General features: G+C 34.8%; 3 protein-coding genes across 3 annotated transcripts in view; all 3 read left to right on the top strand.

Annotated features, from left to right (window-relative positions):
* Window positions 1–465: 465 nt before the first annotated feature.
* Window positions 466–1,964, top strand: LOC148765656 (F-box protein CPR1-like). Its single transcript, XM_088811888.1, has one exon. It carries the CDS (start codon window positions 547–549, stop codon window positions 1,639–1,641), a length of 1,095 nt encoding a protein of 364 aa, XP_088668014.1. The 5' UTR covers window positions 466–546; the 3' UTR covers window positions 1,642–1,964.
* Window positions 1,965–4,187: 2,223 nt separating this feature from the next.
* LOC148765651 (F-box protein At3g07870-like) overlaps window positions 4,188–14,135 on the top strand; it is a 35,289-nt gene continuing 25,341 nt past the window's right edge. The window contains exon 1 of the mRNA XM_088812095.1: window positions 4,188–5,487. Within this exon, the coding sequence (XP_088668221.1) occupies window positions 4,239–5,360 (1,122 nt within the window). The 5' untranslated portion in view covers window positions 4,188–4,238 and the 3' untranslated portion in view covers window positions 5,361–5,487. The remainder of the gene's footprint in view (window positions 5,488–14,135) is intronic.
* LOC148765655 (protein NDR1-like) lies at window positions 6,320–6,934 on the top strand. The gene has a single exon (XM_088811887.1). The coding sequence runs from the start codon at window positions 6,320–6,322 to the stop codon at window positions 6,932–6,934; it is 615 nt and encodes a 204-aa protein (XP_088668013.1).

Genomic DNA, 14,135 nt, shown 5'->3' with positions numbered 1-14,135 from the left:
AATCGGAACCGGCGAAAATTGGAATTTCCATTACAACTTGCACCCCTAACCACACCTATTAAATTTCTATATTTCCTATTGTAACTGAATAAATGTGTTCGACTTACTTTAAGAAAATAATATGAAATTTAAACGAATAAATTGATTTTGTATAACACTCCCTTGTATTGTACAAGATATGTCTTCAATCCCCCTATGTTATGAAAATTTCATAAAATCCCCTTTGTAGTTAACCGCGTTAACTTTTAACAGAAAATGGGATTTCATGCAAAGTAAAATGAAACACAAGACGATTTTATGCAAGAAAAAAAAAACACATGAGAATTTGATGCATGTTTCCCTTAACACGGGGGGTTTTATGTTGTTTATGAATTGTAGCCTACTAAAACTCGGATAATATGTTACTCAAAAAAAAAAATAAAAAAATTGGATAATATGAACCTAACCCATAATTTTCACCTAAATTAACTAATTTAAAATCTCTCCGGCTGTTCGTTAGGGTTTTGTTATTGTTTCAACTTTGAGCTTTCATCAGTAAATTAAACCATGTCGAATTACGTACCAACAGACCTCCTGATCGAAATCCTCCGGAAACTGCCGGTTAAATCCTTAATCCGCTTCGCCGCCGTCTCCAAATCATGGCGGTCGATTATCACCAGCGCCGCCTTCATCGCTTCCCACCTCTCAAAAGGTAAGAACCATACCCATACCCTAATCCACACGCTATCAACAAATTCATTGGTTAAATTCACTGGAGGTGTACCCTTTGCTGTCAATTCTCCGTCAAAACTCGAATTTCCCTACTACGAATCACACAACATTTATACAAGAATAGTAGACTCTTGCGATGGGCTTGTGTGCTTATCGAATAACTTCTTCTTGATTGATTTTGCGCAATCACCCGGCGTTATATGGAACCCGTCTGTTAGAAATCATGTAGTTTTACCCCACCCTACTATCAATCCGGAAGACGCCTACATTTCTGTACTCGGTTTCGGAGTTGATGCCGGTCGTACCCACCACAAGGTAGTGAGGTTTCTTTACTGCAGAAACGCGGCCGGTATTTTTACGACACGGGTTGAGATATTTTCCCTCAAGACATGGATTTGGCGGAGGTTGATTGGTGGAGTTGATATTACTCTGCACGCTTATCTAAGTTTGTATTTTCGTCAAGTTTTCTTGAATGGGGTTGTGCATTGGCTCATCGAGCAAAAACCGATAGGTGACAATAGTTTTCGTCGTAGTTATATTCTGGCCTTTGATGTTGGAGATGAGGTATTCGGTGAAGTGATGCTGCCGGAATGGGAGGCGGGTGGTTCGGGTTTCGCAAAGTTGAGTATTTTCGTGATTAAGGAATCACTCGGGGTTGTCAAGTCAACTGGCGAGTCGTGTGATGTGTGGGTGATGAAGGAGTACTGTGTGAAAGAATCTTGGACTAAGTTATATACCGTTCGTTTGTTTGAAAAGATAAAAAATGTGGTTGGCTTTTTGAATGGTGGCGAAGCTTTATTGGCCTTAGAGAATTCTAGGTTAGTTGTCTATAATTCAGAGACTAAGCAGACTAAAGATCTTGGAGTCTATGGAAAGTTTTTTATATATAATTATGTGGAAAGTTTGCTCTTGCTTAGAGGACATATGTAGTGGAGGCGAGTTAGATACGGTGATGTAATAACACAGAATGGGATAAGCTTTTTGGTGAATAGTAGCCGAAACAAATTGAACACCGTAGATGGGATGTAAACGAAGGGCATTTCAGGCAAGAAGACTTTAAATTATTCTATGCAACTCTTATCGTTTTGAGTTAGATATCACTTGATCATGATATTATTACAACAATTTGCATTTCTATTTTTATTTTATTTTTACGTATTGAGCCTCTACATTTTGTGAATGCTTTATTTCTCGCTTGATGAAGATGACTTCGATCACGAATAGAGGCTCGATAAAATGAGTTCAAATTTGTTGAAAATAAATCGCCACGAGGAGAAAATATATTATACTGTCTATGTATCTAAATAGGTGCATGCATATGAAAATTTATCGACCTTATATTTGAGACGAAGAAAGAGCATTCTTTACTGATGGAAAAAAGGTCTGCATCTTATTTTTTGATGTATACTAGTTAAATTTTATATTATGATGAAAGATCAATAGAATATATCAAACACAGTTTGCCTGCAAAGGGAGACAAGATATTAGTTTTTTTTCACGACGGTACGATGATAGGAAACGATTGAGAACAAATACACGATTTAAAAAAAAAGATAAATAATCGGAAATCAAATTTTATATCTCAACACATGGGATGAAATTAGCCATATCTGCAAAAAATAAGAGTGTGTCGTCTGCAAAACAAAAATTCGCAGCAATAGGGGCAGCCGGAGCTATCCGAATCCCATGAAAATTCCCGTTATCGAAGCCTAGGTGCAGTAGATACAAAGATATGGTGAGAGGGGGTCACCCTGCTGAAGACCTCTCGTTAGAACCCCCGTCCCCCGCGCCAAATTGAGAATCCTTAAAAAGAAATAATAATCTCAACAAAATTATAGGAGGGATGCCAAAGCGGGCAAGTTTTTTTTTCTAAAAAATAGCCATTCAATCTGATCATAAGCTTTGCTGATAATAAATTTAATGGCTTAATCCCACTTTGCACTCTTAAAATGGAGTCTTTTGAAACTTTCCACTCTTGAAAAATAATAATAGTAATTTGCACTCTCAAAACACAATAAATCATTCACAAGTCACCCTTAATTAAATAATAAATGATTATTCATTTTTTATTGATTGTTTTTTCCGGGGTGCAAAATAACGTCAAATGAAATTATTATTTTCTTCAACCTCCAATCTAATTTCGGGCGCACAAAGTGCAAAAAAAAATAAAAATCACACCGTGAAACTGGAAAAAAAATATATTCATACAAAATAAAATCAAATAAACTTTTATCACTAAATTATTCGATTGATAGATATTTTATTGTAATTGGTGGAAATATTAGGTAGAAATATTTGGAAGAAAATATGATTTTCAGATAACTTAATAACGAAATAGCTGAAGAATTTTTTTTCCCGAAAAATAGTTATTTGTGATAGAAAATATAATTTTTAAATACAACTAAAAATATCAAATTACATTTTATTAGGTTTAAAAACTCATGTGAGGTGCATTATGCATGAGATATTGTGTTTCAATGGCGCAAAGTGCTATCAATTTGTTTCGAGCATGCAAAATGCCAAAATAGTATATTTTATTAAGGATGAAAAGTGGGATTAAGCCTAAATTTGAATTTGAATTTGAATTTGATGAAGTGGTTAACCTCATAAGCAACAAGAATATTATAGTAATAGGCCGCTTGTGAACAAAAGTTGTTTGAGTAGGGAAGCTTAGGTCATTCAAAAGAGGCTATAAACAAATAACAATTATTTTGGAACCAATTTTATAGACAACATCACAGAGGCTAATAAGGCGATATCGGCAATTCTTTCAGGGTTTTTCTTTTTTTTGGGATGAGAACAATATAGGTATGGCTCGACATGGGTCGGGTCGGACAAATATCGGCCAGTTACCTACCCAAACTAACCAATCAATATTACTGAATATTGAAAATCATTACTGGCCGACCATTATGGGTTGAGTAATAGTTGGCAACCAACTTTATTGAGTGAAAATTTGGTTGGATGGTTGGTGTTATCCGCCATTTAAGTATTGATATTTTTGTTTTTTACAATCATAAGATTTTATTCTATCAAAATCCTCCCGCGGAAATATTGTTTTGGTTGCACTTGCTGTGTAAATCATTTTTTTTAGGCATCGTGCAACAAAAATAACATTTTAACAGGGTAGCGTGCTGAAAAATAATATTTTTAAATGGGACAGTTTGCAGCAAAAATAACACTTTAAAAGGGTAGCATGCTGAAAAATAATATTTTTAAATGGGGCAGCGTGCAGCAAAATTAACATTTTAAAAAGGGCAATGTGCAACAAAACACACAGAGTTACCCATCGGAATTTCGCTTTAGGACAATGTGCAACAAAACTAATATTTTAAAAGGGGACATTCACTTCTTTTAAATTTAGATTATTTTAAATTTAGAGGGAGTAAAGTGAGAAAATTATAAATTGATAGGGGGTCATGTGCAATTTTCCATTCTTTTAATGCCCAGAAAAATGAAAATACAGTGTATTGTCAATTTCCCCAAATCTCTACGCTAGAAAATTTCAAAAAAAAAATCGGTGAACTATGTCGGACTACTTTCCGGCAGATCTCCTCTCCGAAATCCTCGTGAAATTGCCAGTCAAAACCCTAATCCGATTCACCGCCGTTTCGAAATCATGGCGGTCGATTATCACCAGCGCCGCCTTCACCGCATCACACCTCTCAAACAACAGTGAGAATCAAACCCTCCTCCTCACGCGCCACGGTAAATACAGCAAGCTCGATCGGTTTTCATTGGTGAAATTATCTGAAAACGGAGATTTTGGCATCAATTCCTCTTCGGAAATCAAAATTCCATTCGAATTCCCGATCGAGTATTCCAGAATAGTTGGGTCTTGCGATGGGCTTGTGTGCTTATCGAATGATATGTTCTTCCGTAATCCTTCGATACCCAGTATTATTATATGGAACCCATCCGTTAGAAATCATATAGTTTTACCCAACCCCACTATCAATCCGATTGAATCCCACAATGTTGTACTGGGTTTTGGAGGATTTTCTAGTAATGCTTACAAGGTTGTGAGGTTGGTTTACGTCAGAAAAATCGACGACGTCAGTTGTTTGAGTGTTCCGCCGCAGGTCGAGATATTTTCCCTCGATAAACGGAGGAGTTGGCGGCGGTTGATTGGTGGAGTTGGTATTACTCTGTGGGCTCTTAAAAGTACGCACTGCCGAGCTTACGTGAATGGGGTTGTGCATTGGCTCGCCTACAAACCGTTCGATGAAAATCAACCTCGACGTTGTTCAATTTTGGCCTTTGATATTGGTGACGAGGTATTCGGCGAAGTCATGCCGCCAGATGAGTTGGCAAAGGAGGCTTCTGCGAGCTTGGGTATTTTCGTGATTGAGGATTCACTTGGAATTGTCGGTTCGAATATGGTGTCGTGGAATGTGTGGGTGATGAAGGAGTACTGCGTGAGAGAATCTTGGACTAAGTTATATACGATTGATTTGTTGGAGGAGATTACACATTTTGTTTGGTTTTGGAAGAGCGGTGAAGCTTTACTTACCATTCGTGATCTTGGGTTAGTTGTCTATAATCCAGAGACGAAGGAGACTAAGGATCCTGGAATCTACGGGGATCCGTATTCGTTTTTTGTTGATAATTACGTGGAAAGTTTGGTTTTGGTTAGAGGGCATGGATAGTGGAGATGAGTTTAGTTATGCTGATGATGTAATAAACTTAGAATATCGGAGAAGCTTTAATTTTGGTGAATAGTAGTCGAAACAAACACCGTTGGTGGGGATGAAAACGAACGGCATTGCTGGCAAGGTTTAAATTATTCTGTGCTTTCGAGCTAAATATCGCTTGATCTTGAAATTATTATAAAAGTTTATATTTTGTGAATGCTTTATTTCTCTTATGACGAAGCATGTTTGGGATTTCGTATTGAAGGTTAGTACGTCATAGTTACTTTTTACTATGGATACTCGTTGTTTTGTTTAAATGTGATGGATTTGAACGAATAGATCGCAATTTTTTTTTTCTTGTTTTTTATTCCAAATCAATATATGAATTGGTCTTAATTAGTATAAGACGACAAAGATAATATTTTGTCCTTAACAAAGAAAACAAAAGACGATCATATTTTTTTATTGTTGTAACTTGTAATGTAATATCACTATGCTGACAATCACATAGGAATGTATATAATAAGCTTTTTATATTCATCAATTATTGAATTTTTTCTTGTTCAACTCAATTATTGGAGGAGGTGATCACATATATGTTAAAACGTCCACATATACGAAGTACAGTTCACGATCCTATCAAAAAAAAAAAAAGTACAGTTCACGTACGTGTAGTGTAATTGGTAGAATTAATAAATTAATGTTGGGTTAACATCGACTGTTTTAAGTTGAACTTGTTAGAAAGACTAATTTGCAAGGTACACATATGCATATTCTATATATATATATATATATATATGTGTGTGTGTGTGTGTGTGTGTGAGAGAGAGAGAGAGATTGTAGATTATCTCAATATTAAAAGAATAATAATAATAATAATAATAAACACAAAGTGGATGATCCCATTTGTGTTTATATTACTATGCAGTTTATATATAAACACAATTTTCTGAACGGACACCACCAATAATATAATGGATGAATTCAGCAAAATAATATGTGAATGCTTGTGCTTGATGGTATCCATAGTAATCACAATTTTGGCTGGACTGACCTACACGATCAAACGCCCGCACTGCTACATCCAAGAATTCTACGTTCCCGCCCTCGACCTCTCCCTAAATAGTACCGTAGTCAACCCTTGTCTCTTCTTCGATCTCGCGTTCGAGAACATTATGACAGATCACAGTGTACGCTACGGAGATGTTAACCTCACCTTCTCGTACGGTCGAAGTGCGGTCGCCAAATACGTGGTCCCCACTTTCTACCAGGGGATGTCGAAGAGGGCCGACAGGCGAGAGGTGGTGGAGACCAGTGGTGTGCCGTGGGAGGCCGCCGTGAAGGCGGTTTCGAATGGGTCGGCAGCGGTTTTTCGTGTGGATTTGGTGGCTCGGCCGAGGTTTGGGTTTTGGTTTTGGTATTCGAAGAGGAAAGGTATGAGGATTGGGGCTGACGTGGAGGTTGATGGGTTTGGGATGAAGGTGAAGAGAGAGGATATTAGGCTGACCAACTTGGGGGCTTCCAAAACTAGGGTTGGCATTTTTGTTATGTTTGTTGGTCTTTTAGATACCTTGTTGTGTTTGTTCTAATTTTAAGTTGGAGTTTTCTAGGGTCCGAGAGGGGTTGTACTACTCGGACCCAAACAATTGAAAATCAATCAATAAAAATGTGACGTATGATTTGTACGAACTCCACGAAAAAAATACGATACGTAACTTATAAGTGAAATTACAAGTAACCCCTATAAACAAATATATCACATTAACCCCTATAACTAAAACATAAGTAACAATTAATAATGATGGCAAAAAATGACATGACAAGAGACTTAAATGCACATTGGTCCACAAAAACAATAGTCTTTTAAATAAACTCATCCCCATATCTTTAGTCTAAAATACCGTCCATAATATAGTTTTTATTAATTCCATCAATTATGTTAGTGTTAGAATCTCGGTGGGATTCTAAGTCCACAACACCAAGTGGAATTCTATGGAGATGTGTATTAATATGAGGAACATATCATTTTTATTATTGTGGTTATTGTCATTAATTGGTTTCCTTGTTTGATATGGGAATTAGTATTTTATTAGGATAGGACTTTTTGTGATAACGCAAGCTATACCGTTATATATCTAATATACATCTTTGTTCTTTCATTTAGATTTCTCAAGGGCTTCACAAGAATATAAAAAGAGGAGACGTTATTTGCTGAGTCTCTTATGACGTGGATAATTTACCACGTCGTCATCCACCACCTTCCAAGTCTACCAAGCCAAGTAAGCAAAGGGAAAAGATTGAAGTCATATACAAGAGGAGTTGCCCAAGGATCATCTACAGGGGGAGAAACACATGCATGGGAAGCTGACTCCGTTTTAAACCACCTGCCCAAGCCACTACTGTTGGAACAGTTGCTGAAAACGTGTGAAAACGTGTTTCTCAAGCTAGGGAAGTTTCCTTAATGCTTTAAACTCTTATTTTGTCATTAATTTATTTAATATTGTGAGTTATGTGTTAACAAGGAATTTCCTTGACAAAGACTTTCCGTATCACACAACTCTTATTCCTTACGTAAGATTGAATATTAACCTAATGGGCTCTAATCTTTTGTAGGGCTCTTTTATTCAACAAAGGAAGTATAAATATAGAGCACCAGCGTGTTTTTCAGTTGTCCCTTTTGTGAGAGAGAAAAATAATTTTTATGCTCTTATTTTTGCTGCTCCCGGAACGTCTTTGATCGAGAGAAGTTTTTCACAGAAAATATTTTTCCTCTCGTTTTTATTGTTCCATCGTGATACCTGATTTTCATAGAAAATATATCGGCTTCAAGGCTTTGTGGTGAAGACACCAAGATTCAAGGAGTAGCACAAGTATTCTTCTTCTATACAAATAGAAGATCGGTTCTTCGGGAGAGGGGCTTAAACAGATCTCGGGAGGAGATCTATCCGCCGACTGAAGGGATTCATCGTTGAAGGGAGTTCAACCGTGCGGATCGGAGCAAGGGACGTGCTGCAAATTGAAGATTTATAATTCAGCGTAGTATACAAGAACGGCGTCAACAAAGAGGGAGTCTTTGTATTTTGTTTAAGTCCTACGATTGTATTCGTAAAACTAAAAATTAGTAAATTTTGTTTGCAGGTCTCCGTGGATGTAGGGTACAATTGTATCCGAACCGCATTAAATTTGTGTCTCGTTTATTTGTGTTTTTACAAACTGATTCACGAACTAATGCAACACTTCACGCAACTGTAAAAAACTGAATCTGACACAAATAATTTAATCTGCACGAAATAAATTATAACAAATTATACTCTAACTTCTTTAATATTACACATTGACCCCGGATTTAAACAAATATATCACATTAACCCCCATTGTAATAATTTTTTGAAAAATAATTTTTTTCTAGAAATTTTTTTTCCAGCCAGATTCTGGCTTTGACCGGCAGGCGGTCCTCCGGCGTTGAATGTTTTTTTTCTGAAAACTTTTTTTTTGCTAAATTTTTTTTCCGGCCGGTCAACCGTAGTTGACTGCCGCTCTCCGGTGTTGAATTTTTTTTTCTATGAATTTTTTTCCTTAGATATTTGCTAGAGACAGTAATCTAGCAGCCAAGACAGTAATATTAATTAAAATATTTTTTTTTAAGAAATAAAAGGTCAATTAACAGTTAAACTATTCTCTCCGATAGTTAAATAACTGCTGGAGACAGTAATTTAGCAGCCAAGACAATAATATTAATTAAAATATTTTTTAAGCAAAAACAAAATTTAAAAATAAAAGAAAAAACAAGTCAACGCCGGAGACCATGCGGTTGACCTACCGATAAAAAAAATTCAGATAAAAAAAACTTTAAAAAAAAATTAAGAGTCAACGCCGGAGACCGGCGGTCTCGCCGGTCTCCGTTGGTGGTGGGTCAAATTTGAAATTAGGGTCAAGATTGGTTAATTGGTGAAATTTGGCTAAATTGGGGTTTAAATCATGAAATTGGAGTTGAATTGACTTGTTTTTGTTTTTTGTTTTTGGTCAAAAATAGACTTTTTAGTTGTCGGCGCAACAAATTAGTAAGTCCAGGTATGATCGTGGAATTTTTTTAATTTGGGGGGACAAAGAGCAAAAACGACCAAAGTAAGGGGAAAAGTGCAATTAACCCTACTTTTAATTCTCTGGTTTAATTATGTAAGGTTCATAAAGTACGATGGAGTACGACCTGTGTACGATCTATTTTTACTGGGTTTGTACTTTAACTTATAATTCATAGGTACGTACTGGATCGTACTAGTTCGTACTTTAAATCAACGACTATAAATTTTTACTAAATATTTTCTACGCATCAGATTAAATCGTTTGGGTTCGAGTAGTACAATCCCTCTCAGACCCTAGACAACCCCTTTTGAGTTTGTGTATATTTGTTTGATTATGAAATGTAATGTGACAAAATATAAATGTTGGGATTAAAATATTGGAAGTTGATTGTAATAATATGATTGTGTTTTTATCCAAATTTTAAGTGTGTTTCTTGTCGTTTTTCTCTTTTTTTGGACAATATTAATTAGGGTAAATGACAAATAGACCCATGCAAAATCACTTAATTAAAAAAGGGACATCCAACTTTTTTGTATTTCAAATAAATCCGGCTCATTCAAATTTGTTTGCAAATAAGGAAAACTCTTTTACATATACCAAAATTATCCCAAATTCCTTGAAAACCTAATTCAACTTCAATTTCATGATTTACACCCCAATTTAGCTCAATTTCACCAATTAACCAATTTTGACCGCCACCGCCGGAGACTGCAGGTCTCTGGCGTTGACTTCTTTTTTTATTTTTTGTAAACTTGTTTTTCATTATAAGAAAATATTTTAATTGATATCACTGTCTTGGCCTGCTATATTATAAAAAAATATTTTAATTTATTTTTATTTTGTAAGAAAATATAGTTTTCTTCAGCAATTCGTGTGATTTTTATTTTTTTCGCACTTTGTACAATCGAAATTAGGTGGGATGTTGAATAAAATAAAAATTTAATTTGTTATTTTCCACCATGGAAATAAAGAAAAAAAAAATATAGTTGCCCTTATTAAGTTATAAATATTCAATTCAAGGTGGATGGTGAATGATTTAGGCTTAATTCCACTATGAACCCTTGAAATGGAGCATTTTGGCACTTTGCACAATTGAAAAATAACAATAACACTTTGCATCCGCAAACACAATAAATCATTCTCAATGCACCCTTAATTGAATAATAAAGGATAATTCATTTTTTATTGAGGTTTTTTCCCGGGGTGCAAGATAACAAATTAAATTGTTATTTTCTTCAACCTCCAACCTAATTTCTAGCGTAAAAAGTGCGAAAAAATTAAAATCACTCCGGATAATTGAAAAAAAAATTATATTTTCTTACAAAATAAAATGAAATACACTAAATTATTCGATTGATAGATCTTTTATTGTAACGACTGATGGAAATATTAGGTATATTTGGAAAAAAATTGATTTTCAGATAACTTAATAATGAAATAGTTAAGTTAAAAAATTTAAAAAATTAATAAATTAATAACTTAATAATTTTTTGTTTTCGAAAAATAATTTTTTTTGTGATAAAAAATATAATTTTTAAATACCTCTTCAAATATTAAATTACCTTTAGTAGCTTTAAAAACTCATGTGGGGGGGCATTATGCATGAAATATTGTACGTTTCGAGGGTGCGGGACGCAAAGTGCCAAGGGGTAAGGTGCAACAAAAAAAAGAATAATATATATATATATATATATATATATATATATATATATATATATATATATATATATATATATATATATATATATATATATATATATATCCAGACCCGCCTCAAACCGTTTTAGCTTAGACCCGGACCCGCCCGAATCCATACCCGAATTAAATGGTTCTGACCCGCCAGACCTGCTAGACCCGTTAACATTAAAAAATTAATATTTTTTAATTTTTATAATATTTTGCTCGTATATTTTAATAGCAAAATCTCAAAATAAAAAAAAAATATTTTAAAAAACTTGTACAAGTGACATAAAGTGAATAATAAAATTATATAATTAATTATATTTTAACTTCTACAGTAAAAAAGTTCAAAAGGCAAGACGACAAGCGGTGGTCGACAAGTTTGATAGATATTACTTACGAGAAACAAGATTCAAACAAATGAAACGGTGAAAAATTGGCAAATGAGAATAGACACGATGAAAGTTGGAAGTTTGATGAATAAAATCCTAAAGTAATTTGTATATATGGATTAACTATTAAATATAATATTTTTATACAGGTCGATTCTGGGTATGTTCCAAGAAGATTCGTAACCCGACGCAGAACCGTCGGCTTCTAGAAACTGAAACTCATTACCCGACCTAGAACCAATTAACTTACCCAAACCCGCCACAACCGACCAGTTCCGAGTCTACGACCCGGCAAGCCCTTACCCGTTGCCATCCCTATGTGCAACAAGAATAACATTTTGAAGGGGAACATTCACTTTCTAAAATTTTGAGGGGGTAAAGTGCAAAAATTAGATATTTTTAGGGGGTGATGTGCAATTTGCCCTTAAAATAATGTTTTAGTATTTATATATTACATCAGTAATAGGGTTGGATCACATCCGTTTGGCTAAGCTTATTTTAAACAACTGATAAACTCTTACGTTTGATAAAATATGTTTTAAGAGCTGATAAGCTGTTACATTTTACTTTTACAAGTAATTTTTAAAGTGTTTGGATAATGAGCTCATTTGCCATTTTTATTCATTATAAGATCTTAAATAAAAAGGTGGGGTAGAGATGCTTATTTAAAAAGATCTTATTTGCTCTCCAACAGCTTATTTTAAAAAAAAAATTAAGATTTTTTTTTTTTAAATTACCTAACATTTTAGAAGAGCAAATAAAGTCTTAAACATCTTATAAGCTCTTTCTAACAAAAAATGTGAACACACTGACCGGCCCAATGATTGATCGTGGGCCCGGGTACAAATCCGGCAATCGGGTATGCGTATCATGCCCATGGAGGTGGGTTCCTCTACTCCAGCGTTTCTTAAGCCCAAGTGCATACCTGCTTCTACTAAATTGCCCTCTTTAACTTCACGTAATTACCATATTACCATATTACCAGATATAAATATAATGGGATAATTTGACAAAAGCCCCTCATTACACAAGTGTCATTACAATGAGTCCAATTTTATTTTGAATTTTTAAGATAAATCCAAAACAGTTTTTATTAATTAAAAAAAATTAATCATCACCATTATACCCCTAATTAAGAAATAATGTATATTTAATTTTGATATTAAAATACTTACAATATATTTTCCATTAAAGGGGTCCTAATAATTAGGGAATTAGTTACTCATCCTACTCCTCCGTGTTCTCTCTCTCTTAGTCTCTCTCTTAGGTAGTTATCTGCACTTTACTTTTGGTGCACATTTCTTGATGCGCATTCATGTCCTCGAACTGTAGCACGTATTTTCATGATCGCTTTTGGAATCCAATTTTGACCATGTTCGAGTCCGAATTTGGAAATTTGACGTAAGACAGTAATTGTAGCCAGCTGAAATAGCTTTCCCATGCCGCCGGAACCAACTGATTTGGAGTCCGGATGAGAAAGTTATGCTCGACTTCGGGGACACTACCGAAGATGTTGAGGGATCCTCTCTTCTAATTTTATTTTATTTTCCTAATTGCAACTCTTTTCTTACTATTTGATCATTTTTGCTTCATGGACACCTCATTATCGATTTGTACCTATAAGATACTAAATCCACCAATTAAAACAGAAATATAAATTAATCCAGAAAAGAATCCACGTAAACGTAAACGTAGAGTGTTATTTATAAACTCCACTGTATCTTTTGTATCTAGTGTTTTTGTTGTTTGTCTGGTTATCCGTATTAAAGTCCTAGTGTTGTGGTTCGTGTCTTTAAGAACGTTGTTGCGAATGCTCTTTTACGCAAGTTTTTGTTACATGTACGTTTGTGCATGTCCATTTGAGCGAGTGTGTTTGTGCATGTTTGTTGATTTGTATTAATGTCCTAGGATTGTAGTTTGTGTTTTCATGATCCGTTTTGCGGATGCACTTTTGCGTGCATGCTTTTGTACTGTTACTTATGTGCGTATCTTTTCTAGTGAGTGTTTTTGTGGACGTTTTTTGATGCGCATTCATGTCCTCGAACTGTAGCACGTATTTTCATGATCGCTTTTGGAATCCAATTGTGACCATGCTCGAGTCCGAGTTTGGAAATTTGACGTTAGAAAGGAAATGTAGCCAGCTAAAATAGGTTTCTAATGCCGTCGGAACCAGTTGCTTTGGAGTCCTAATTGAAACTTTTTTCTTACTCTTTGATCATTTTTGCTTCATGGACACCTAATTATCGATTTGTACCTATAAGATACTAAATCCAACAATTAAAACAGAAATATAAATTAATCCCAAAAAAAAATCCACGTAAACGTAAACGTAGAGTGTTATTTCTAAACTCCACTGCATCTAGTGTTTATGCTGTTTCTTTGGTTATGCGTATTAAATTACTAGTGTTGTAGTTCGTTTTTTTAAGAACGTTGTTGCGAATGCACTTTTGCGCATGTTTTTTTACATGTACGTTTGTGCATGTCCATTTGAGCGAGTGTGTTTGTGCATGTTTGTTGATTTGTATTAATGTCCTAGGATTGTAGTTTGTGTTTTCATAATCCTTTTTGCGAATGCACTTTTGCGTGAGTGCTTTTGACCATGTTCGAGTCCGAATTCGGAAATTTGACGTTAGAC

Source organism: Erythranthe guttata, chromosome 13 (genome assembly GCF_056151865.1).
Source record: "Erythranthe guttata isolate IM_541 chromosome 13, IM_541, whole genome shotgun sequence".
Classification (NCBI taxonomy): domain Eukaryota; kingdom Viridiplantae; phylum Streptophyta; class Magnoliopsida; order Lamiales; family Phrymaceae; genus Erythranthe; species Erythranthe guttata.
Note: the sequence above shows the minus strand (reverse complement) of the source record. Positions and strands in the feature narration are given on the sequence as shown.

What these genes read in the sequence shown, in the direction of transcription:
- LOC148765656 (XM_088811888.1), top strand. Translation starts at nt 547, where the DNA reads ATGTCGAATTACGTACCAACAGACCTCCTGATCGAAATCCTCCGGAAA.
- LOC148765655 (XM_088811887.1), top strand. Translation starts at nt 6,320, where the DNA reads ATGGATGAATTCAGCAAAATAATATGTGAATGCTTGTGCTTGATGGTA.